General features: G+C 46.3%; 1 protein-coding gene across 2 annotated transcripts in view; it reads left to right on the top strand.

Moving 5' to 3' along the window:
- PDGFRB (platelet derived growth factor receptor beta) overlaps window positions 1-15,323 on the top strand; it is a 196,318-nt gene extending 180,995 nt beyond the window's left edge. The window contains exons 21-24 of one of the 2 annotated variants that reach the window (XR_012250914.1): window positions 388-493; window positions 640-869; window positions 8,868-13,055; window positions 13,142-15,323. Coding sequence is in view for 1 of the 2 variants with exons in the window: in XM_073649784.1 (XP_073505885.1) it covers window positions 388-493; window positions 640-869; window positions 8,868-8,964 (433 nt within the window). In the remaining variant the exon portion in view is untranslated. Of the gene's footprint in view, window positions 1-387; window positions 494-639; window positions 870-8,867 lie in introns of both variants that reach the window. The other variant, XM_073649784.1, reaches the window with a different exon arrangement.
- The last annotated feature ends 11,875 nt before the right edge of the window (window positions 15,324-27,198 follow it).

The raw sequence follows: 27,198 nt of genomic DNA, 5'->3' as shown, positions 1-27,198 counted from the left end.
CATGTTGTCACCTGTAATTTATTGTAATAAACTATTGTTACACACTTCTATTGGACATTTGTTTCAAAGTTTTTCTCTTTTTTGGTTTCTCATAATTATCTTCGACTGTCCCTTCTTTTTATTTTTTATCCATACCGTGATTAATTGACCATACACACACGTGTATTTTGAAGCATGAATTTTATCCACGTATTTGTCTCCTGTAGTTTTTTCCTTTCTAATAAATAAAAAGGTCCTTATCTCTGGAACTGTATGGCAGATTTAAAAAAAAAAAGCGAAATCAGGAAACACAGGGGAGCTGTGGGAAGAAAATAACAGCAAAAACTGGTCACTTTTGATCTGGTGACAGTGTCCCTTTAAAGGGTAACCCAGACTTTTTCTTTACAGCTATGATATTATGCAGAAGTGCTGGGATGAAAAGTTTGAGAAGAGGCCAACTTTTTCCAACTTGGTGACTCTCACAGGAAACCTTTTAGTCGATGGCTACAAACAGGTATATTGTACATTTCAAAAGACCGTTCCCCACAGTGAACACAACTTTTGTCAAGGGTATAAAAGGATTAAAATATGCAAAACATAGCAAAAGCATGAATAAAAAATTGGGAATAAAATAATGTTTTTTTTTCCTTTATTATATAGCGATACAAACAAGTGAATGAAGAATTCTTAAGAAGTGATCACCCCGCTGTGGTTCGAGTGAGGCCCAGAGCAACGAAAATAAATAACCCTGTCTATGAGGGAGAAGGCATTTCCAATATTCTATACTCGACTGTGCAACCAAATGACAGCGATTACATTATCCCTCTGCCCGACCCCAAGCCCGAAGACTCCGATAATGCGATGAATGAGAACACAGAGAGTCGACCAAGGTAAAGTAATCTTTTAGGAATGGCACTGTGGGATTAAATCGTGAGTCAATCACTAGGAAAAAACAGGACCCTGGGTAACCTCATCTTATCTTTACCTTTAGGGCTGCACCATGCCAGTATCGTTAGTACAGGGTGTGTGTTGTGAATAGGAATTAGAGGATTTTCTCATTTCCACCACTGTTTTGATGCGTATTTTAAGGCCACATATTCAGTATTTGGTCAGTATTTTACATCAGTATTTGTAAACCAGAATCAAAAGTGGAGCAATCAGAGGAAAAGTATAATAGAAACACGTCACCACTTCTGCATTTATCACCCACTCCTGGTTTTGGCTTCCAAATACTGACCAAATACTGAACGTGTGAACGTGGCCTAAAGGAAACCTGTCCCCTGATTCATGCTGTCCAGTATAAATTGCAGCTTGGCTTCACGATTGCAATCAAGTATATCTTTAATATATATATATATATATATATATATATATATATATATACTGTAGAGTATATAAATATCCGGCCAGAGACGAGACTAGTCTAAGCTCCACCTGGAAAAACCATGCAGCCAGGCTCTTATTCAAGTTGCAGGATGAATCGGGTGACATATTCCCTTTAAGGGTATGTTCACACAGGTTTTTGATGTGGATTTTGAAGCGGGATCTGCTTTACATACTCTTTGAAGGTATTTTTGAAGTGGATCATCTTCAAAATCCACATAATAAACTCATGTGAACATACTTTAATGTGGGATGACAGAGGAAACAGAAGCAAAGCCTTATTTATCCATGTGCATAGTGTATATTGTTACTATCGTACCTTATTTAGGTGTCCATAATACAATAGAGCTGTCATCTATTATTAAATCCCTCTAATGAGGAGACACTGCTCATTCTGTCTCAGGCTACACAGCAAAGCTCATAAGTGAGCTATAGAAATCTGGAAATGTCAATCTACTACTGTGTAAAAACATATTTATAAATAATTGTATTGCTTTCTTTTGAGGGATTACCTTTGAACTATGCAATCGTCAATCATTATCGAACAACGCTACAGTGTCCATTTTAGGACATGATCAGATATCAAAATCAAACATCAGAATTATGTCAGTTTGAGGCTAAATACCCTGTCTGAGAACTGATTCTGACAAGTGATCCTGACAATTGATCCTGACAAGTGATCTTGACAAGTGATTCTGCCAAGTGATCCTGACAAGTGATTCTGACAAGTGACTTTGATAAGTGACTTTTACAACTGTAATAATAATTTTAAAAAAAATCACCATTTGCTGATGGGACTTGAACCCATAATTCTGTTTCCAGAAGCCAGTGCACTAACCACTGAGCTATACATTTAGTTGATGAAACCTAGCAGTTATAATTGGTTATATGATTTTCAGTGCAAACCTGTCTGAAACTGATTGGGACTTTCAGAAATACCTCCCCCAGCCAAATTCTAAATGATGTTTGATTTTGATGTGTGAGTCTGATGTGTGACTTTCTTCAAACATCAGAATCAGAATCACAATGACTTTTAGTCACCCTGAGTATTTTCATGGTGACTTCAAACCAAAACTATGTGTGACTGACTCGCCCCCTGGGCCGTGGGGCACCCGGAAACGGGCTTCAGTGCGATGATGGGGGTAGTAGTGGCAACCCGGTCCCGTGGCTCAGGGTGGTCAGACCAAATGCTGTGGCAGTGTATTTGTAGGTCTTGAATGTCCGACTACGCCACCCATGGATTGCAGTCAGGGAGGACCACCGCTGCAAGGCAGACTGCTGAGGCTGATGTAGATATGCAGCACAGGGATAGGATAACTCCCCCCAGGAAGAGTGTAGCCTCAGGACAGTGTAATAGGATGCTGGGGGTGATGGTGCAGGCGCAGCATAAATCACACAGAGTCAGTGATGCAGTCCAGGGTCTTTTACTCACAGTTGTTATCCGAGTCACTTCTGCAGGGAATGACTGCCCGAGCCGAGCTGCGTCCACCAGGTGAGGAGCTCGGTCAATCCCCAGGCAATTCAGGAGTATGGCACAGGACCCCTTTCTGTCCTTTCTCTGGCCTCTCATGCCCCACCAGTGACCACACTTCTGTCCAGCTGCCTCGGGCCTTCTCTTGGTGAAACCTGTCGCCGGTTTCCCTGACCCTATGTGGTGCCTTCCTAGTGGGTGTAGCAGGGGGTCGCACCAATAGATGATCACGACCTCCGGTCTTTGGCTGAGGGATGATTTACCTCCACCAACTTGGGAATCCGATACCCTTATTCTGCCCGACCCTTCACCCGTTATCTCGTGGGTTCTTAGGGTCCCTTCTGCCTTCTTGTTTCTGGAGCCTTTCTACTCCTCTTTCTCTCCACCTTTCTTCCTTCTCCTTCTCCTCTTCTCCCTTCTGGCTCCGGCCTTCACCCTAGGCCTGCCTCATGGAGCTGAGCTCAGGCTGAGCCACAGCTCCCTGTCAGCCCTCTCTGGCTGAACTCCTTCTCTCTCTCAACTCACTCCTCTCCTAAGATGCCCCCCACCTTTTATCTGCTTCACTGTGTCTGAGCTCAGGTGACCTGCAACCAATGAGCTCCTTCCTATGCTCCAGAAACCGTCCCCTTCTACTCCTACATCACTGGGGTCAGTGTGTGTATGCAGCTATTGAGCCCTGGTCCATACTCCATCCTTACCTGGGAGTGGAATATCACACCTCTGGTTGAGGTGCAATACCCCTGTAGCAACCGAACCCTCGGGGCGCTACATTCCCCCCTGGTAAACCACAGCACGTCCTCGGGCTGGAAAAGAGCAAAAACATTTGATTTACAAGACATGCAAAACTTTTTCAAAACTTTTTTACATTAGAAAACGGCCGGCATTATTCAACTTCCCTTTATGGGAAACATTTCTCTTACTAGACATTATACTGCATTTTTAATATTACCCGAACTCTTTTGTCATATATCATATAAAACATTTCCAATACTATGTAACTCTTTTAGCAGCATATAAAACTTTTCATATAAAACATTTTAGTAAATTCTCTTCTTCACTGGCCACTGTGCAACTTGCGACCAGGTGTCCATTTTTTCAATAAGTGCAAAACTTCAGCAAACTTTCAAACATGTGGGACACTTTGTCCAGAGGTAGACGTTGCAGTTCTTTTATGAAACCAGTAGGGGGCGCTTTAAGAAGCGCAACTATTTACAGGGGATTGGCCGCTCCCAGTCCTCGGCCGGTTGGAAAGGGGAATGGCTGCTCTCAGTCCTCAGCCAGGTAGGGAAGAGGGATGGCTGCTCTCAGTCCTCAGCCAGGTAACAGTTCAATCAGGATCAATTCTGTATCACCCAAACAGTTCCTTTTGCCCTGACGGGCAACTATGTACACAGGTACTCTGCCACTTACTAGTAGCGGTGTGTCCTCCAGACGCTCCTTCTTCCTCCTCATATTGATCTTCAGACCCGTCCGGGTCCTCTTGATACTCAGGTTCTGATTCAGGGTGCTGCTCCTCGTTTATCCGCTGGACATGAAGGGCATACCATCCCTTTAGGCCTCGGTGTCGGGTGTAGGACACCAAGTCTCCCGGGAACAGATCTCGTTCTGGGTGGCCTTCTGGCAGGTGACTCTCCATATCTCTACGGGTAACGAACACGTCCGTGTCCGTGGTCGGGTCCCGGATGAAACCCCATCCTTGCACCTGTTGGAATTTGACGACGGTCCCGATGATTCTGGGACCTCGCGCAGCCTGGGGGTCTCGCCGGACGCGCATCTTCTGCTCCGCGCTCCGGGCGTGTAGCCGCTCCTGCCTCTGTCGTCGCGCCCGCCTCTCCCGTTCAAACTGCGCCACCTGTCGGTCACAGAACTCTCGTCTGCAGGCTGCGGCCGCCCGCGTCTCCTGTGAGAACCCCATAAGGTCTTCTCCTGTCGGGTCCCACTCATACTGGACCTCCTTGACCGGGAGCTGGGGAACTTCAACAGGCTGTGGGTCAGGCGGGGGTGGAAGAAGAGGAGCTCCGGTCTCCGCGGACGGGTCTCCCCTTTGCCAAGGATTAACCCACCCGGGCGGCCAGGTAAAGGGCTGTCCATCCGGACCCGTATGTTGGGCGTACAGGTCCGCGCCCAGAGGTGGTGGTTTTGGGACCGGGGTCGCACGCGGTCGGGAGGCGCCTGGAGTGGTCAGGCCTTGCGACCGGGCCTGGAGCGGGCCGCTTCCTTCTGCGCTCGGGGTCAGAGGGCACGACGGGGGGCATGGTTCAGCGACGGTGCTCGTGGCCTAGGTGTTTGCGGCGGGAGCGTGGAAGCTGCAGCGGCTCCCTGGACTTCTGGCTCCGCGACGGGATCCAGCTGTACGGCTACGGTGGTGTCAGGACCCGGGGCAGGGGCGTCCGCCTTACTTGCCTCTTCTGCAGCGTCGTCCTCAGCCTCCGGTCTCCTTTCTCCGTCCTCGGGGGCAGGCACGCTGTCGGGTGCTGGCAGTGTCTCCTGCTGCCGGGCCGCGACCCGCCGGGCCATCTCCTCTTTCCACCCGGCGACGACGTCCCTCTGCGCTCGGACCATCCTCCAGTCCAGCTCCTCCAGCGCAGTCCGCAGGAACTCAGGGTCTTCTGCGGGGAGCTGAGCCATCAGCTCCGTGAGGCTGTACGGGGCCACCTCAGCCTGCAGTAGGCCTTTTGCCAGGGTGCTGGAGTTGACGCTCTTCTCCATCTCTGGGTGTGGTCTGGCGAAACTGATCCAAACCACACCCTGCCCCGCGGTTTACTTCTCTTTCCGCCCCTGTTGGGGGTGGTCCTGGGGCAATCTGCTGACAATCACTCTCAGGGGCAGCCCCCCACCTTAATGGAAATCTCTACAGCCGCACTCCTGGCTGTTGGGGGTGGGCTCCTTCTTTGGCGCCATTCTGGGACCTGGCCCACGATGGGAGGTGGCTTCCTGTTGTCTTTTGGCACGCACATTATGGCGTCTGTCTGTTCTTCTGGGGCGGGCGCCATTTTTAATACAGTGAAACAGTCTCTTTTCAGGCACGCAATACCCGTTTGTGGCGGATTGGTCACAATCCTGCCGACTACGCCAAAGATGACTCGCCCCCTGGGCCGTGGGGCACCCGGAACCGGGCTTCAGTGCGATGATGGGGGTAGTAGTGGCAACCCGGTCCCGTGGCTCAGGGTGGTCAGACCAAATGCTGTGGCAGTGTATTTGTAGGTCTTGAATGTCCGACTACGCCACCCATGGATTGCGGTCAGGGAGGACCACCGCTGCAAGGCAGACCGCTGAGGCTGATGTAGATATGCAGCACAGGGATAGGATAACTCTCCACGGGAAGAGTGTAGCCTCAGGGCAGTGTAATAGGATGCTGGGGGTGATGGTGCAGGCGCAGCATAAATCACACAGAGTCAGTGATGCAGTCCAGGGTCTTTTACTCACAGCTGTTATCCGAGTCACTTCTGCAGGGAATGACTGCCCGAGCCGAGCTGCGTCCACCAGGTGAGGAGCTCGGTCAACCCCCAGGCAATTCAGGAGTATGGCACAGGACCCCTTTCTGTCCTTTCTCTGGCCTCTCGTGCCCCACCAGTGACCACACTTCTGTCCAGCTGCCTCGGGCCTTCTCTTGGTGAAACCTGTCGCCGGTTTCCCTGACCCTATGTGGTGCCTTCCTAGTGGGTGTAGCAGGGGGTCGCACCAATAGATGATCACGACCTCCGGTCTTTGGCTGAGGGATGATTTACCTCCACCAACTTGGGAATCCGGTACCCTTATTCTGCCCGACCCTTCACCCGTTATCTCGTGGGTTCTTAGGGTCCCTACTGCCTTCTTGTTTCTGGAGCCTTTCTACTCCTCTTTCTCTCCACCTTTCTTTCTGCATATATATAAATGGGAGCACCGTTGAGCTGTCCCCCGGAAATGGGGTGAGTGTGTGTATGCAGCTATTGAGCCCTGGTCCATACTCCATCCTTACCTGGGAGTGGAATATCACACCTCTGGTTGAGGTGCAATACCCCTGTAGCAACCGAACCGTCGGGGCGCTACATGACACAGATGCATTACCATTAAACTGTAGATTCATTATTTGAATATTTAGGTAGTGATATATAATAACAATTACATAGCAAAAGTAAATTGGAAGTTTGCAGCCAGTTCTTGGGTGGATGGAAATTTTTTTTTACAATAAAGAAATGTTATCATTAGACCCCTTTAAGAAATTATTCAAATGTACAGTGAAATAGATATGTAGTAAATCATTGCCTCCTAATTTACTTTGGCTATGTAATTTACCATGCAAATAGGCAGCGTGTCTGAAACTCTTAATACGTTAAGATGACAATCAGAATGTCAGATATTAAAGGTAAAACACCCCTGTAGTTTGTGAGCTAAATAGGCATAATTAAAAAAAAAAAATAATAACAATAATATTCCGATTGGGATTTGAACTCTGACACTGTAGTTTCAGAGCCTGATGCCTTACGATTGAGCTATCCAGTCAAGTAACTTGCAGCTTTTCTTGTCTTATGAGATCAACCATGAAAATACTCAATCCATGGGTGGCGTAGTCAAACATTCAAAACCTACAAATACACTGCCACAGCATTTGGTCTGACCACCCTGAGCCACGGGACCAGGTTGTCACTACTACCCCCATCATCGCACTGAAGCCCGGCTCTGGGTGCCCCACGGCCCAGGGGGCGAGTCAGTCAAACATAGTTTTAGTTTGAAGTCACCATGAAAATACTCAGGGTGACTAAAAGTCATTGAGATTTTGATTCTGATGTTTGAAGAAAGTCAAACATCAGACTCACACATCAAAATCAAACATCATTTGAATTTGGCTTGGAGGAGGTATTTCTGAAAGTCCCAATCAGTTTCAGACAGGTTTGCACTGAAAATCATATAACCAAATAGAACTCCTAGGTTTTATCAACTGAGTTTATAGCTCAGTGGTTAGAGCAGTGGCTTCTGGACACAGAAACTTGGATTCAAGTCCCATCAGCTAACAGTGACTTTTTTTATTATTATTATTACTACAGTTGTAAAAGTCACTTATCAAAGTCACTTGTCAGAATCACTTGTCAGACAGGGTATTTAGCCTCAAACTGACATCATTCTGATGTTTGATTTTGATATCTGATCATGTCCTAAAATGGACATTGTACAAAGCACATCGAGCCATTATTGCCGATCCCTTCTTCTGCATAAACAATCCAAATTACTATTTTTTTTTCTAACACTGTTTGGCCTAGAAAAAAATAGTTTTAATGTGTTTTACTTTCGTATGGAAAGTCGCCCTGATGTTGACACATCATCACCTTTCCTAGGTCTTAGAGTGACTACAGTCACTGTAGCCTATGTGACTGCAGACTTGTGAATCCGCACATCGGAAGCACTGCGCGTTGTTGGAATTCTCTGGTTGCCGGTCATGTAACCGCAATTATGCAATTTCCATATTTCCAGCCATAGTCCTACTAGACTGTTTTCGGCCTCGCTTAATATACTTGGATTGAGTAAGACTGCACACGTCTAGTCTGCATGTGACCCCATGTATGCAAATCACATCCTTGCGGACACGCACCCGCCACTCCCAGCACTTGAGAATTCTCAAGCACACAGTGCGTGTGATGTGAGTATTCACAAGTCTGCAGTTACTCTTGTCAAGGTTACAAGTCTATGTCACATAGCATGACTGCAGACTTGTAGCCTAAGGCTGGACAACCCCTTTAAACACCATGAAAGATCTTTTTTTTTAGCCGTTTATAGGGGTAATGCAGCTCCACTTAGTTCTGCATCAGGAGTTAAGTCAGGCCGATGATGTCACCTGTACAGATACCTGCCCAGTTATGGGAGCAAGCAGCAGGTACCATGCACTTGTCCTATGCAATACCCGTAGCTCACACATGCAACAAGGAAGATAGCTGACGATGTGATGACGCAGAAGTGAGCGGACCCTTTTAATATTTATAACAAATACATTATAGAATGTAATAGGTCAAATATTTTGGAAATAGAGGTCTAATGTAAGTTGTATGTTTTTAATACTCAGCTCCACACTGCAAGAAGGCAACACATCTTCTACAATTTCCTGTGACAGTCCTCTGGAGCAGCCGAATCAAGAGCTGGAGAGTGAAAGCTTCCTGTAGAACATATCAACAGCAAGGACCTAATTATGGAACATGGCACCATAAATGGAATAGACATTCCAACTCTATGCAATAATATCAGACTTCAATGTGTCTGTGAAGGCCAAAAACATCATCAAGCGCTAAGATCTACTCAAGGCTTGATGAATCCTAAGCAAGCTTCCTATCAATATCGGAAACACGTCCTTAGAGCCATAACATAAGAGATAAGTGCAATATATTAAAGATGAATTTAAGATTTGTGTAGACACATCTAGAGAAGACCATAAGAAGAACAACGTTTCTAAGACTTTTCATGAGATGTCCAAACTCAATGGAGTCAGCCATTTTTGGGGGTGAAACCAAAGACTGGTCAATGTTCGCCAATATTACCAGGGTGGCATTGGTCCATTTAGCTTTTTATAAGCCCATCTAAGGTTGGACTAGTGTTTCCATTGTAGCAAAAGAATTGCACATTTGTAGCATTGTGACTACGTATATCTTGGTTGTTCAGAAGACTTTTGTAATCATGACTTTCTTCATCCCTGAATCCGAAATGGACTCGATCTTTAAAGCAGAGTGATAGCTACCAATTATAAATGTAGCTACAGCCAAGGGTGGAACAACCAACTGAGCTATTGACCCATGGCCAGAAGGGAACCGCAACCATTAGTAAAGGCTAATGCAGACGTCCATAGATTTTGGTCCAATCAAGGAACCTAATGCAACGGACTGGCCGTGGTTGCCCGACCAGGGCGTAGCAACTTCATACATTTCAATGAGGTTGTCATGCTCGGGTCGGGAGACCTGCAACCAGTCCTTGAATTGCGGTCCGTGATCCAACCGAGATCTACAGACATCTGCATGAGCCCTTAGATGGGTTGAAGTTTAGGTATACCATCTGTAACTTTTTAGCCTGCCTCATGAATGTATATGATGGTTGGTTAGAAGGGCCAGTTCCCTCTCAGGCAATCCTTGGCTACATCTACATGTATCAATGAAGTTTATTTTTTTTAGACAGTCAGCACTATATTTACAATCCAATTTAGGGAATATAATGGTATGGTGATGGCTGGACCGTCCACCAAAAGAAAAAGTATGAATGGAAGGTGATAACTAAGGGACAAGCCAAGCCTTTCGTCTGTCTGTGACTGACTTTGGGGGCTATGCTAATCTCTAGATTTTTTTTTACTTATATGTTTAATGCGTTCACATTGTAACTTTTACTACGTTTGCTTACATTTTATACTATACTTATACTGAAAAATATATTGAGGTCATAAAAATATGTAAGAAATATGTACATTGTATCTATATTGTAACTGTTATCTACCAGTTATATCTACGCTGGTGCCAACTAACCAAATACCTATAGATTCTGGATGGTACAAACCATATATCATATGGAAAACAAAGGGAGACGATCAATATGCTAAAAGATTATGAAATCGGTAGCCCTAATCTGTATTGTGGCCCCTGAACCCCGTCTTTCATAGGACTGCAACTTTTTCAGATCCTATAGCTTTCACTTGTGAAATACATGGTACTATACAATTATACAATGCATCCACATTAGGTTGACAAAATCCTCAGAGGTCTAAAATAACAAATGGATGTTACTCACCCTTTCCTGGTCTAGTGCTGCCTCTCTGATGCTGTTCCAGTCTTTGTTGATCAGCTGCAGAGGTGAAATAATGACTACAACACTGCAGTCAATCGCTTGGCTCAGCATCTTTGGAACCAATGTGCTCAATGACCAGCTGAAGTCATTCAACAAAGATCGGAACCGAAGCCAAAAGGACTATGGGAGGGTGAGTAAAATCTCTTTTTGTTTTATGGTACAATAATGTTTTTTAAAAGAAAAACCTCTTGAATAAAATGTCTTATAAATGAATTTAGGGTTTTATACTTTTTGTTGTACATTAATGCATAAAATATGAATCATTTTTTTTCTGGTAAAGATCTCTATGTCCCTTCAGTGAGTCACAATTTCTGCATACCCTGACTTCCTTTAAAAATCTAATGAAAACTGTGGAAAATAACCTGACAACTCTCAGAATAGTTTTCAAGTTGCATCGTCTATCAATGAGTACAATCAAGAGATTATATAGTATATGCATTTTTGCACAGAGAAGGAAATCACAGTTACCTATTTTACCCTATGTGCACATTGTAGATCTTTAATTACCAGGTTGTCGTCCTGTTTTTTTGTTTGTTTGCTTTTTTAACAGTTGGAAACAAAGAATTTGAGAATAGCTTCAAGTTGAATCGTCTATCAATGAGTACAATCAAGAGATTATACAGTATATGCCTTTTTGCACGCAGAAGGAAATTAGAGTTACCTATTTTACCCTATGTGCACATTGTAGATCTTCAATTGACAGGTTGTCGTCCTGGTTTTTTTTTTTTTTCTTTTTTAACAGTGTATACAAAATAAATTGAGGAGTTGGTTCATATTCACATGGAAGAACTTACAGTTTATGGACCACAATGCTAAATCTGTAAGGGAATGACCATCTACCAGGTGCTATTTATAATACCAGTGTCTTCTTATGTAGCAGGGGTCTTTTGGGTCCTCGGACACCAGGGCACAAGTTCAGCTGCTACCTGCCCCAGTAGCTACAAAGCCATGTGTAGATGCATGTATGGAGGTATACAGGAGTCCCATGCTGCTTGAGTCCTTGCATCATATTAGTAGTTATAATTCAGCATCCGATGAAACATACCTTAAAGGGGTTGTCTGGTCTGAAGCTTCAAGTCTGCAGTCATAGCGGCAGGCACATGATCACAAGTATGTTATTTTCATACATGTGGTCACAGGTCGACTAGAAGTGTGCAGCGTCGCTCAATGCAAGTGTATTGAGTGAGGCTAGATACAGTCTAGTACAAATGTGGCTGCTCACTGCCAGCAGCTGCACCGGAGAATCCTACGCGCGTTTGTGCTTGATATGAGGATCCACATGTCTGCAGTCACATAGAGTAACTGTAGACTTGTAGCTTAAAGGGAACCTGTCATCAGGTTTTCCCAATATAAAGTAGGGCCAGCCCCTATTAGCCCTCTGCTAGAGCATTCTAGAATTCTGTATATATCTCTCCAATCCATTCTGCAAGGCACAAAAAATAGCTTTTATTATACTCAAAGACAGTGCAGTCCAGTCCGATGGGCATCTCTGATTTTGATCCGGCGCCTCCTCTCTTCTTGAGATTGCCACGCTCCTTCCCTGCTTCATGTGGATGACGATCCTATTTTATTCACACAGAGTCCCCCATCGCGCTCTTGCGCAGGCGCACTTCTCTCTGTCCTGCCGAGGCCAGAGCAAAGCACTGTAATGCGCATGCACTGGCTTTACTTACGGGTCATCGGTGCTCTTTGGCCTTTCCCCTCGCATGCGCACTACAGTACTTTGCTCTGCCCTTGGAAGGGCAGAGAGAAGTGTTCCTGCGCAGGAGCGGGATGGGGGACACTGTGTGGATGATGTAGGATGCATCATCCACACAAATCTGAGAAGGAGGACGATGATTGAAGGAAGAGAGGAGGCATCGGATGAAAACCAGAGACGCCCATTGGACCAGCCCCCTCCGGTATGATAAAAGCAATTTTTTGTGCCTTACAGAGCGGATTAGGGACATATATATAGCATAGCAGAATGCGGTAACAGAAGACTGAAAGATGTTGGCCGTACTTTATATGGATAAAACCTGGTGACAGGTTCCCTTTAAGACTGAACAAGCTCTTTAATTCTTATATAATTGGAAAAAAAGCTCCATATGTAATGGAAGGCATAAGATGGTAAGGTTCCGCAGAAGTTTAGGGGTGCCATATGAAAGCTCCATACAACTGGGAGGTTGCATGGCGCAGAAAGAGACCTAGGGCCATGAGCAAAAAAAGATTGCAACCTACATTTTTCTAGCACAGTGATTTGATGGGTTACAACAGGCTGCTCCTCGACTTTTTCTTTGCATTACTTTTGATCTCTAGCTCCTTTTATAAAGACCCATGATAATGGTATCCAAGGGGTAATGTTTCTCCTTGTCGAGAGTGACATGTCAAGCCTGACATGCCAAGGTGAGGAGACTTTTAAGCCACAATGCTCCTGGGAAATATGTAAAATGTCTCTTCAGAGAAGAAGAGGACTAGAACTCTAGTGCCACCTACTTTAATGATTGCTACTTCCTATAGGTAGCACTAGAGCTCTAGTCCTCTTCCTCTCTGAAGAGACAATCTGCACATTGTTAATGGTACTATGACAAAATCAAAGTTTATATAATTTTGTTATTGCGACCTATATATGTTTAACTATTTTTTTTTTTTTTTTTATATTATGTGTTTTTTCTATAGCACTTTGTAAAACGATATCATCATTCACTATGTTTGCAAGAAATCATACTAAGAATGCAAAAATAATCCAAATGTATAGTTCACATTCTACACAATCTTTAGAGTAAAAAAGGGAAGAACGGATGTGGCAACATGTTTTACTTTAGAATAGAGTAACAATTGCTTAATTTGTCGTACAAGCAAAAATATTGTGCAATAAGCCACAATGTCTGGGGATTGGGGAATATTCTTATACTAGGTCTTCTTTATACGTACATTTTGCGTATATTATAGCAGCTCCTTGAAATCCTGACATCTATAATCTATATTAGCATTTTTTTTTTATTTTAGTATAATTTCATCTTTTGGTTGTTTTGATTCACAACTGTCCTGATTGCACATCTTGTAATCGAATGAGAAAAATCTATTTTCATTTAAAAAAAAATATTACTTGGATAATAAATAGTTGTCAGTGATTACAAAAGTCAGATAAAAGGATTAAAAAAATTGAATTAGATTTTTGGAAAAAATAACCTAATTCGATTTTTACTAACATACCACAATTCTACTTTTGACTTGGGATACAATAAAATGTTGTTCTGTCAATATAATCAAAAAGTGATATTGGGTAGGATTAAGTAGAATTTAGGACAATATTGTTGGATAAAATGATACCTTGATATCTGCGATTTATTCCAGAGATATTCACATTTTTCTTAAATGAGCTGTTAAGATCTATGGGCCGGACATAGATCTCTCTTAGAATCTGCCTCCAGATAAGGGGACATTACCAGTGTGAGACATGTAGATCAGGAGAGCAGACTGTCGGTCATTACATGTCTCACACTGGTAACAACCTCATTCAATTAAAATAAACTTTGGAGGCAGATTCTCAGGGAGATCTATGTCCGGCCCATAGATCTAAACAGTTCATTTACATATTAAGAAAAACGTGGATTTCTCTGAAATAAGACATCGGATCCCAGATATCAAGGTATCATTTTATTCAGCTTCCTAAGACCTACGTGCCCATATAGATGGTTTTGATCCTACCGATGGATTCCCTTTTATTGGAAATGTGACTTCTGAACATAATTTAAGCTCAATGAAATTCCAATTCTGGAGCATCTTTTCTTAGAACTCTTCATTGTGCTGTTCCTCTGTTCTTCTTTAAGGAAAAAAAATAATTAATTGACAACTGGAAGTCTCCTTGTTAAATAGGTGTGTCCTTACAAAGTCAGAATTAATTGGACAATGTGATACTGTGCTCACTGACCAGGGCAATGGCAACACCCAATTGTCAATTTAATAATACATTTCCGAGAGGAAGAATGGCACAACACAGAGTTCTATTAAAAAGATGCTGCAATCTTTTATTACTGGAAGTATTTACTAAAATACACGTTAGGATAAGGGATCAGCGGACCTGTGGATGTTTGGGCTCGTTGTGTTTGTCCGAATTTTAATCTAAAGTTCAATTCGGGAACCAGAACTGTACCCAAACCCCAGAAAAGTCAACGGGGATCGAAACTTTGGTCTCTCTCTCTCCCTACCCAACCTCCTTCCCCCCGGATCTCCAAACACTAAGACGGACTACCGGGAGAAGTCCATGTTCAGAGCAACGGACAGTTCGGGTTCGCTCATTCCTAGTTAAGATATTAGACAGGTGATTTTTTTATAGCATCTCTGCTATATATCCATGAAAAACAAGTAAGGAACACATACATGAAAAAATGTACGTCTGAATGAAGCCTTAAATGTATTTATTGTTTTCATTTCTATTATTAAGACAATTGGAAAATGAAACATATTTTTCTTTTTTTTATCAGCTGTAAAGTTCCAAATACTAAACCAAAATCCACGAGCCATAATAATATTGTACGCTACCAATATACCTTTGTATATTTTGTATATGAGCTTCATGTAACACCATATTGCAAAAAAATGATTTTGTGTCCTTCATTGTTGTCACTGTTGTATATTGTTTCATGTCTGCACCAAGATGCTTGTCACGTGTATAGAAAATATTCTGCAAAGTTTTATAATAAAGAACATAATGTACTATTAATGTGCAATGCGGTTCAGTTCTAGAAAGCAGCATGAAAAGTTAATGAATAAGTCACAAAATAGTATTTCTACCAACCCCTGTGGCATATCGACCTCTAAAGATCTAAAATAGCAAGAATATTACTGTGTGCTAAAAAGGACACCACTTATCATCAATTCATGCATCTACGTTTTTGAAAAAGCAGAGATTTATTGTTCCTTTGTAATGTGTGACCCCACTCCCTCCACTTCTATGGGAGTGTGGCACCCTGCTACTACAGGTACCACAGGACCCAAAAGGGTGCATGGACGGACTTCTCCACAAGAGGCCCTCACTACAAACAGACACCTCCACCCTTCCACCTCAAACCACCAGAGGGAGCCCTGTTAGGGATATATATATATATATATATGGAGGGTGGAGTTATGCAGTCAGAAAGTCTGAGGAGAGCATACTGGCGCTTAGACCAGTGAAGAAGCAGCACGTCTGCTGCTGTATTGAGGGCCCCGAGTGTGGCCGGAGGCAAAGAGGAGAGGAGAAAATGTGTCACCCAGGGGGAATATAGGAGACTCGGTACCCAGGCCTTTTACCTTGTTTAGGAGGTCACGGCAGTCGGCTCCTGGACCTGTACTCTGGGTCTCTCTTTAAAAAGGGGTTTTAGTGTACAGTTTGTCTCGTGACGCCACCTGTAGTTTCCGGTAACGGTTACCGGCGCTGCTGCAGACCTCCGGGGGTGATGGGATGACAGCTGGGATGTTTCCGCTCCTCACAGGCGCAGCGAGCCCCAGGGCAGTGTAGGTGCAGATGGTGGTGATGCTGGGACTTGTGGTGCAGGAGAGATGGCGCAGCGGAAATAACTGACAGAAGCAGTGCAGTGCAGTCATCCGAGTTTTACTCACAGTTCTTGTTCAAGGTTCTCAGTTACACTGTACGGGTGTCAGCCTCCCACGTCGCACTGCGTCTACCAGAAAAGGGGTCGAGCACTTTCTCAAATATATCAGGAGCGCTTGGCGGAACCCCACTTTCTTTATGTTCCTTACTAGACCGACTTCTCGCGCTGGGTCTTCTCCCTCCTGCCCTGCGCTTCCCACACACAGTCCCGATCGGGTGCTCTGAAGTCCCTCTGGGCAACCTGGAGTTCGCGGACCTACTTGATGCCCTTCACGGTGACTAGGGTGAGACTGTGGCGACTGCACCATGGAAGTGCAGAAGCCTCCGGTTTTTCCAGCCGAGACCTGGAGTAACACGGCTGGTCCAGGGACTGGTTCCCTTCCTGCTGTTATGATCGGCAACATAAACTAAGGAAAGATAGGGGAAAGCTGTCCCTACAGACTAAGCTGAATCCCTACGATGTAGCGGGCTGCCTGTTCCTAGTGAACAGACCAGCCTTAGTCCTCGGCTAGTCTGAACGAAGACCTATAGAATTAAGGGGAGGGGTCCCTAAAAGAACTAAGGACTGGGACAACAAAGGGACACCTCCTAAACAGAACACAAAAAGACAAACTGACAAAAAGTACTAGAGGTCCCAGAGGACCAAGCGAACTTGACAGAGAAAGGCACAGAAGCACCAGGCTAGAGAAACAGTAGAACACTGAAGTCCAGCACAGCCAGAAGGGCGGAGCTGGAATATAAAGGCAGATGGTGACATGACCACAAACCACAAGATAGAAAAAAAAAACAGGAGGGTTCTAACAGTACCCCCTCTTTTATGAGGATCCTCCGGATCCTCCAGGCCCAGGCCTATCCGGTAATCTCTTTTGGAAAGCTTTAACGAGCCTAGGAGCAGAGACATCATCCGTCCTTACCCAGGAGTTGTCTTCGGGACCGAAACCCTTCCAGGAGACAAGATACTGTAATCTCCCTCTATGCCATCTAGAATTCAAGATACGAGAAATTTCATATTTGCCGTCCTCCACCACAGGAGGAACTGTGACAGTGGCGTCCTTATCAGATACGTCAGCCTTTTTCAACAAGGAAACATGAAACAGGATTAATCTTCCAGGAAGTAGGGACATCCAACCTAACAGCAGATGGGTTAACAACCTGAAGCACTTTAAATGGACCCACAAACTTAGGACCCAGTTTTTTAGAGGGAATCCTCAACAGCAGGTTCTTCGAGGACAACCAAACCATGCCACCCACAATAAACAAAACCTCTTTACGTTTCCTGTCAAAATACTTCTTGTTAGCCTCTTGAAGGTTACAATGTACATTAGTCCAAACTCTCTCCAAATCACCGGAAAAATTCTCCTCCTCCAGCACCGCCGACCCCAATTTGGAGAACGAACCAAAAGACGGATGTCTCCCAGTACAACGAAAAAAAGGAGAACACCCAGCAGAGGAGGATGTATGATTGTTAAGAGTAAATTCTGCGAGAGGCAGAAACTCAGACCACACCTCTTGATTGTCCGCCACAAAACAACGCAAAAACTGTTCAACATCCTGGTTCTTTCTTTCAGTCTGTCCATTCGACTCAGGATGATAACCAGACGAAAATGACAAATGGACTCCCAACCTGTCACAAAAAGCACGCCAAAAGCGAGCCACAAACTGAGTTCCTCTATCAGAAACAATATCCGTGGGAACGCCATGAAGCTTGACAATCTCCTTAACAAACGCCTTAGCGAGTGTCTTGGTGCAGGGCAACTTAATGAATGGAACCAAATGACACATCTTACTAAAACTGTCCACGACCACCCTGATGTCATTAAAACCCTCGGACACAGGAAGATCAGTAATAAAATCCATTGTGAGATGCGTCCATGGCGCACTAGGAACCTCCAAAGGGCAAAGCAACCCCGCAGCAGGAGTATGTGAAGCCTTTGACCTAGCACACACAGTACACTGACGCACCCACTTGATAACTTCCTTCTGCCATCCAGGCCACCAAAAACTGCGACTGATAAGTCTCTTAATCTCCGAAACTCCTGGATGACCTGCCAACCGAGACTCATGACACTCCACAAACAAATCTCTCCTAAAGGCTCTAGGCTCGAACAGCCTCCCATGGGGAGTGTTAGATGGAGCATCATCTTGAGCATTCAGAATCCCATTCTCCAAAACGGAGTCCAAAGCCGCCACCACAACTTCTTTCTGTAAAATGCTCTCCTCCTCCTCGGCACCGACCGTAGGAGAGAAGCTACGAGATAAAGCATCAGCTTTAACATTCTTAGTATCAGGGATATAGGTAACAGAAAAATGAAACCGAGAAAAAAAAAGTGCCCACCTAGCTTGACGGGCATTGAAGCGCTTGGCAGCATCCAGATAGATCAAATTCTTATGATCTGTGAAAACCTGAATAGGAAATCTAGCGCCTTCCAAAAAATGACGCCAATATTCAAACGCAAGTTTAATAGCCAGCAACTCCCGATTTCCAACATCATAATTCAGTTCGGTTTCCGAATTTTTTTTCGAAAAGAAGACCCAAGGATGTACTCCACCCTTGTTCTCCTGAGACAAAACTGCTCCAACCCCCACCGATGAAGCATCGACCTCGACCAAAAAAGGCTTGGTCTCATCAGGCTGCAAAAGGATAGGGGCAGAACTGAACCTCTCTTTGAGATACTCAAACGCTTCAATGGTCTCAGTAGTCCACTGGGCCGTATTCGCACAATTACAGAAAAATTCTTAATGAATTTCCTGTAATAATTGGCAAAACCCAAAAATCTCTGTATAGATTTCAAACCAATAGGCCTAGGCCATTCCTGCATAGCCTGAACCTTCACAGGGTCCATCTCAAAGCCCTCGCTGGAGACAATGTAGCCCAAAAAATTAATTTTCTGCACAGCGAACTCACATTTCTCCAGCTTAGCAAAGAGTGAATTATCACTCAATAACTGCAAAACTTCACGTACACTCTGCCAATGGGACTCTAGACCTGGTGAATAAATCAAAATGTCATCCAAATACACAACCACATTCTTACCAATCAAAGGTCTCAGGATGTCATTAATAAGGTTCTGAAAAAATGCAGGTGCATTGGTAAGACCAAAAGGCATCACCAGATTCTCAAAATGACCTACCGGAGTGTTAAAAGCAATTTTCCATTCATCACCCTCCTTCACACGTAACAAATTGTATGCCCCCTGGAGATCAATTTTGGCGAACCACTAGGCTCCCACTAACTGGTTAAACAAGTCAGGAATTAACGGCAATGGGTAGGAATTGAATACGGTAATCTTATTAATTTCACGAAAATCCAGACATGGACGTAAACCGCCGTCCTTTTTTTTAACAAAGATGAATCCAACTGCCACAGGCGACTTAGAAGGTCTAATGTGACCAGCAGCCAGGCTAGTCTGTATGTACTCCTCCAAGGCCTTTCTTTCAGGGATAGTCAGATTAAACAAGCGACTTTTGGGAAGAGTAGCACCCGGAACAAACTCAATGGCGCAATCATAATCCCTATGAGGAGGTAAAACTTGCGACTCCTCCTCCGAAAAAACCCTCCAAAAATCTTGAATAGGTACCGGTAATTCCCCTTTTTCCACAGCCGCAATGTGACCATTACAACATTTATCATAGCACTTCGGACTCCAAGACTTAATCACATTCGTAGACCAGTCCAATAAAGGATTGTGCAGTCTTAACCAAGGCAATCCTAGAACAACTGGAGAGGGCAAATTATCCAAAACAACCAAGTCCAAAATTTCTTGGTGAACTCCATTGATAGTGAGGGGAAATGCCACAGTCTTGTGAGTAATACATTTCAAAGGAGTGTTATCAATTGCAACCACAGAAATAGGTGATGACAAAGGTTTGGATTTCAATTTAAGATTTTCCAAAAACCCTTTATCAATCACATTAAGTGTTGAACCACAATCCACAAATACCTGAAATTCAATCAAATCTCCCTGCAGAGTAGTACTCCCAGAAAGAAATACTCCTGCAGAGCATAAACAAACTATACGGGCGTAACTGACCTTTTTTTTTTCTTTACTTAAACGACGCTCACAATACTTAATCAAATGGTCAGCTTTACCACAATAAAGACACAATCCCTCAGCGAATCTCCGATCTCTTTCTTGGGAGCGGAGTGACATCCCCCCAACCTTCATCGGTTCCCCGCCGTCAGAGCAGATTTTCTGGGGACTAGGACCTGACATTACAGGAGTCTTTACCTCATTGAGCCTGCACCTCAGTCTCGTGTCTATACGAACAGCTAACTGCATAGCTTCCTGCAGAGTCTCAGGTGCAGGGAATGCAATTAGCAAATCCTTAACCCTTTCACTCAGACCAGCAAGAAATAAACATCTCAGCGCCAAATCATTCCACTTAACTTCTGAAGCCCATCTCCTGAAGTGTGTGCAATAATTTTCAACATCATCTGACCCCTGATTCAAATGTCTAAGTTCTGATTCAGCATATGAGATTCGATCAGGATCGTCATATAATAGCCCCATAGCAGAAAAAAATTCTTCAACAGACCTTAAACATGGATCATTAGGCTGGAGAGAAAAGGCCCACCCCTGTGGTTCATTGCGCAAAAGTGACATAATAAAGCCAATGCGCTGTGATTCATTCCCAGAGGACCTTGGTCTCAAACAAAAATATAACAAACAAGCATTTTTAAAAGAAAAAAAATCTTGCTGTTTACCATAAAAAACATCAGGCAGACCTACCTTGGGTTCGACAAAATGCTCTCCAGGACAGCTACTCACGTGTTGCTGAAGCTCGGCCACCTCCTGAGACAATCCCTGCAGGCGTTGAGCCAAATCCTGGACGGAAACCATACTGATCCCCGAATTTCTTTCCTTTTAGTTTTTTTGGGCTGGACTTACTGTTATGATCTGCAACATAAACTAAGGAAAGATAGGGGAAAGCTGTCCCTACAGTAAGACTAAGCTGAATCCCTACGATGTAGCGGGCTGCCTGTCCTAGTGAACAGACCCGCCTTAGTCCTCGGCTAGTCTGAACGAAGACCTATAGAATTAAGGGGAGGGGTCCCTAAAAGAACTAAGGACTGGGACAACAAAGGGACACCTCCTAAACAGAAGTTGTTGCAGAACACAAAAAGACAAACTGACAAAAAGTACTAGAGGTCCCAGAGGACCAAGCGAACTTGACAGAGAAAGGCACAGAAGCACCAGGCTAGAGAAACAGTAGAACACTGAAGTCCAGCACAGCCAGAAGGGCGGAGCTGGAATATAAAGGCAGATGGTCACATGACCGCAAACTACAAGATAGAAAAAACAAACAGGAGGGTTCTAACACCTGCGGCCTGATCCCTCTGACACCTGGCAGATTCGGGGCATACGGGTGCCGTCCTGCACTCACCGTACCCCCTGGGATCCCTTCTGTAAAATGGAGCCTTTCTCCTCTGCTCCCCTCCTGGGCCTCCATTACTAGGCCCCACACATGGAGCAGAGCTCCTGAAGAGACTCTGCTCCCCTCCTCTCCTTTCACTGACTTCTCTGTCTCACTGTCCTGTCCTGCCACCCTAAGATGGCTTCCCTTTATGTACCTCCTATAATGATGCTCCCCTACTCTACATCCTCCACCCACACCCACTACTGGTTCCCCCTCTCTTTGGTTCCCCCCACTCCAGCCAGGGACAGGGCTCAGCAGGAACACAATGCATCTTGCCCTTCTTGCCAGCCTGGAGTAGTGTAATGTTGAATGCGGGTGTTGGGGTTCCAGGCAGCACTCCCTCCTTACCTGAGAGAAGGAGACACCACACCTCTGGGTGAGGTGCAGTACCTCTGTAGCGACTGAACCCTCAGGGGCACCACAAAAGGAGTTAAGGGGGCAGAGGAGCATCACAGGCTCACCCCAAGACATAATCCGGACACCGGGTCCGCGCCTACACGGTCCTCTATACCCAGTAGAGACAACCGGCATACCAGGAGGCTTCCAGACCCCTGGTCATCCTGAAGCTACCAGCAATAACAGGACTAGGAACCACGAAGACCCCGGCTTCCAGGGATAGTGGTTGCCAAAGAAAGGTCCTACTACCAAGCGGTCAGGTGAGAGCGCACAGAAGCTAGGCCAAGTTCCAGGCTTGCTAGAAGCTTAGAGAGAGGGAGACAAGGATCAGGAGGCCTTATACCCGCTCACTGGGGAGAAGTCCTGAAGTGCACACTTCCTAGCAAGTACCCTGGACCATACCTGTCGTTACACCAGTAAAGGTACTGAAGCAAACCCCCTGTGTGCGTGTCCGTCATTCCCCTTGACCTGGCCATCTCTCACCTGCATCCCTTCCATCAACTCTGCCCCGGGGGTCCGCTCCGCCTGTGGGGAGCAGAAACATCCCAGCTGCCATTTCATCACCCCCGGAGGTTTGCAGCAGCGCCGGTAACCATTACCGGAAACCACAGGTGGCGTCACGAAACAAACCATACACTAAAAATCCCTTTTTCAAGAGAGACCCCAGACTACGGGCCCGGGAGCTGACTGCCGTGACATCCTAAGCAAGGTAAAAGGCCCGGGTACCGAGTCCCCTATATCCCCCTGAGTGACACAGGAGCAGTAGTGTAATGTGTGACACCGCTTCATTCACTTCTATGGGAGCAGTGGTGTAATGTATGACACAGCTCTGTCTACTTCTATGGGAGCAGTAGTGTAATGTGTGATCCCACTCCATCCACTTCTATGGGAGCAGTAGTGTAATGTGTGACCCCTCTCCATTCACTGCTAAGGGAGCAGTCGAGTTATGTGTGACCCCGCTCCGTCCACTTCTATGGGAGCTGTAGTGTAATGTGTGACCCCGCTACATTCACTTCTATGGGAGCAGTGGTGTAATGTGTGACACTGCTTCGTCCACTACTATGGGAGCAGTGGTGTAATGTGTGACCCCGCTCCGTCCACTTCTATGGGAGCAGTGGTGTAATGTGTGACACCGCTCCATCCACTTCTATGGGAGCCGTAGTGTAATGTGTGACACTGCTTCGTCCACTTCTATGGGAACAGTGGTGTAATGTGTGACCCTGGTCTGTCCACTTCTATGGGAGCAGTGGTGTAATGTGTGACCCCGCTTCGTCCTCTTCTATGGGAGCAGTAGTGTAATGTGTGACCTCACTCCCTCCACTTCTATAAGAGCAGTGTTGTAATGTGTAACCCCGCTCTGTCTACTTCTATGGGAGCAGTGGTGTAATGTGTGACCCAGCTCCTTCCACTTCTGTGGGAGCAGAAAGGAGAGGGTCTGCTATACAGTTATAGGGTACTAGATGGTGGCCCGATTCTAACGCATCGGGTATTCTAGAATAAATCGCTGATCTGTCGCGGCCGGCAACCGCGACTAATCAGCAAAACGGTGTTTAAATTTGGCGGCAATATCGGTGATTGGTCACGGGTGGCGGCCGCGACCAATCAGCGAACTGTGTTAGTGAGGACCAGAGAACTTGTTTAAATTTGGCGATAAAATCGACCAATCAGCAGAGCGTTGTTTAAATTTGGCAGCAATCTCGCTGATGGGTCTTGGCCGGCTGGCGGCCGGGACCAATGAGCAGAGCGGTGTTTAAATTTGGCGCCAAAATCGCTGATTGGTTGCGGTTGCTGGCGGCCGCGACCAATCAGCACAGCGGTGTTTACATTTGGCGCCAATCTCACTGATTGGTCGCGGTCGGCCGGCGGCCGCGACCAATCAGCAGAGCGGTGTTTAAATTTAGCGCCAATCTCGCTGATTGGTCGCAGTCGGCCACCGCGACCAATCAGCAGAGCGGCGTTTAAATTTGCAGCCTATATCGCTGATTGGTCGCGGCCGGCCACCGCGACCAATGAGCAGAGCGGCGTTTAAATTTGCCGGCCATCTCGCTGATTGGTCGCGGCCGGCCACCACGACCAATCAGCACAGCGGCGTCTAAATTTGCAGCCGATATCGCTGATTGGTCGCGGTGGCCGGCCGCGATTAATCAGCAGAGCGGCGTTTAAATTTGCCGGCCATCTCGCTGATTGGTCGCGGTGGCCGGCTGCGACCAATCAGCAGAGCGGCGTTTAATTTTGCCACCCATCTCGCTGATTGGTCGCGGACGGCCACCGCGACCAATCAGCAGAGCGGCGTTTAAATTTGCCGCCCATCTCGCTGATTGGTCGCGGCCGGCCACCGCGACCAATGAGCAGAGCGGCGTTTAAATTTGCCGCCCATTTCGCTGATTGGTCGCGGCCGGCCACCGCGACCAATCAGCAGAGCGGCGTTTAAATTTGCCGCCCATCTCGCTGATTGGTCGCGGACGGCCACCGCGACCAATCAGCAGAGCGGCGTTTAAATTTGCCGCCCATCTCGCTGATTGGTCGCGGTCGGCCGGCCACCGCGACCAATCAGCAGAGCGGCGTTTAAATTTGCCGCCCATCTCGCTGATTGGTCGCGGTGGCCAGCCGCTACCAATCAGCAGAGCGGCGTTTAAATTTGCCGCTCATCTCGCTGATTGGTCGCGGACGGCCACCACGACCAATCAGCAGAGCGGCGTTTAAATTTGCCGCCCATCTCGGTGATTGGTTGCGGTCGGTCGGCCACCGCGACCATTCAGCAGAGCGGTGTTTAAATTTGCCGCCCATCTCGCTGATTGGTCGCGGTGGCCGGCCGCTACCAATCAGCAGAGCGGCGTTTAAATTTGCCGCCCATCTCGCTGATTGGTCGCGGCCGGCCACCACGACCAATCAGCAGAGCGGCGTTTAAATTTGCTGCCCATCTCGCTGATTGGTCGCGGTCGGCCGGCCACCGCGACCAATCAGCAGAGCAGCGTTTAAATTTGCCGCCCATCTCGTTGATTGGTTGCGGTCGGCCGGTCACCGCAACCAATCAGCAGAGCGGCGTTTAAATTTGCCGCCCATCTCGCTCATTGGTAGCGGTGGCCGGCCGCGATTAATCAGCAGAGTGGCGTTTAAATTTGCCGCCCATCTCGCTGATTGGTCGCGGCCGGCCACCGCAACCAATCAGCGTCGTATTAGTGTGGGCCCGGGAGCGGCACTGCTTGTGCGGCTCCGTATTAGTGAGGACCGGAGAGCGGCGCTGCCTGTGCGGCTCCTTCTGCTGCGAGAAGCCGGGAGATGAGCGGCTGCTCGCAGCAGAAGCATCCCGACCGGCGGCGCAGCTCCCCGGTCCTCCGTTCACACTTGCTGTCGGGAGATCAGCGGGCCAAGCCGCTGATCTTCCGACGTTAGCCACATGGAGGTCAGCGGCGCCGGTCGGGGTAGTTGTGCTGCTAGCGCCGCTCATCTCCCAGCTGCATCGCCGCTGACCTCCGTCCGGCAGATGAGCCGCTAACGGCCGCCATCTTTTTTCAGAAATCCCGCGGCGCTGATTGGCCGCTGCCAGACCAATGAGCGACGCGGGATTTCCAGGACAGACAGACAGACAGATGGGATAAAACGATTATATATATAGATGCAGTGAGTCCAACGGCTGACCAATTTTAGGAAAAACCCCACTAAGAATTTAAAGACACATAGAGCAGGGCCACAGTAACAAGCTACGACATGGTCCCATTAGAAAGGAGAGAGTCTGCTATACAGTTATAGGGTATGCAGTTAGTCCAACGGCTGACCAATTTTAGGAAAAACCCCACTAAGAATTTAAAGACACATAGAGCAGGGCCACAGTAACAAGGTACGACATGTTCCCATTAGAAAGGAGAGGGTCAGCTATACAGTTATAGGGTATGCACTGAGTCCAACGGCTGACCAATTTTAGGAAAAACTCCACTAAGAATTTAAAGACACATAGAGCAGGGCCACAGTAACGACAAATTCCCATTAGAAAGGAGAGAGTCTCCCATAGTGTTGGCCTATGCAGTGAATGCAAGGGCTGGCAAAAATTTGGAGGCACTTCAATGCCCCTTGGAAGAGACGTGGAGGAGGGCCTCATAAAAAAATGTTCCCATTAGAAAGGAGCGGGCCTCCTATACTTGTAATGCCCATGCACTAAGTGTATGGGCTGACAAACATTTGCCCTTGGGGGTTATACATAAACATACTCTATAAAAAAAAATTTTACTGGTGTAGTGAGCTGGCAGGCTGTGGCTGTTCTGTGATAATTGAGATAGAGCCTGTGACAGAAATGATAACGCAGGATGGTGTTGCCACCTTGTGGCCAGAGGTTGCACCTGCGCAGGATGTGATGACAGAGGAAAAGACTGAGTCTCCTGTGTCCCTCCCTGGAGAGTCACGTGAGCAAAGTGAAAGTGGAAAAAAAGCGCGCGGAGAGTCTGAGGTAGTCTGTGAAAAGAACCAGGACGGTGTGCAGGTCCTCGTGTGTGCCGTAGAGGATACTCTCAACGTGGTTTCTGTTATCTGACACGTTATCCTCAGAGTTTTCCCCAGCTTCCGCACTGCTGAAGGATTCAGCTGTTACACTCCCCACTACTGGAATGTGAACCACATAAGGGAATCTACAAGAGCTACTACCCGGATCAGAGAGACTGTAAGCGGGACCTCTGGCGAGAGGCCGAAGTATTCCTTCCTTTCAGCGAAGTCTGCTGTTCCTAAGTTCTTCGGCTGGGACGCCTTCCTGCAAAGACAGACAGGCCTGCGACGGGGGACACATCCTTCTGGAGTAAAGGACTGGTAACGTGTGAGTAGGGACAGTGAGGGTCAGCTTATAAGTGCACGTTATTGCTGTGAACATTTACGGTTGTCATTTATTGTGTTCTGCTGTGTTAAAAATGTATACAAGTAAAGATACGGTTATCAAGGTAGAGTCTGTGTGTGGGGATCTTGCTGGTCCAGATCATGGATATCAATGCGCGGCCTTGCCCGCGGTCACTTCACTGGTATCATAAACACCCTTTAAAAAATGGGTGTTGTATCACGGACCATGGTCACCCTGGTGTTATGGTTATGGAGGATGAGGAGAAGAAGGAGGACAAGAGCAAATAGCCAAAATCAGGAAGCGTATATGACGCGCCCCCTGGGTCGCGCGTGTGTGGGGATATCCGGAACCGGACCCGTTGCGGAT

The sequence above is a fragment of the Phyllobates terribilis genome, unplaced genomic scaffold (assembly GCF_046119375.1).
Source record: "Phyllobates terribilis strain yellow unplaced genomic scaffold, ASM4611937v1 Scaffold_10__3_contigs__length_209671492, whole genome shotgun sequence".
Taxonomy (NCBI): Eukaryota; Metazoa; Chordata; class Amphibia; order Anura; family Dendrobatidae; genus Phyllobates; species Phyllobates terribilis.
This window is presented reverse-complemented; position numbering and strand designations above follow the sequence as displayed.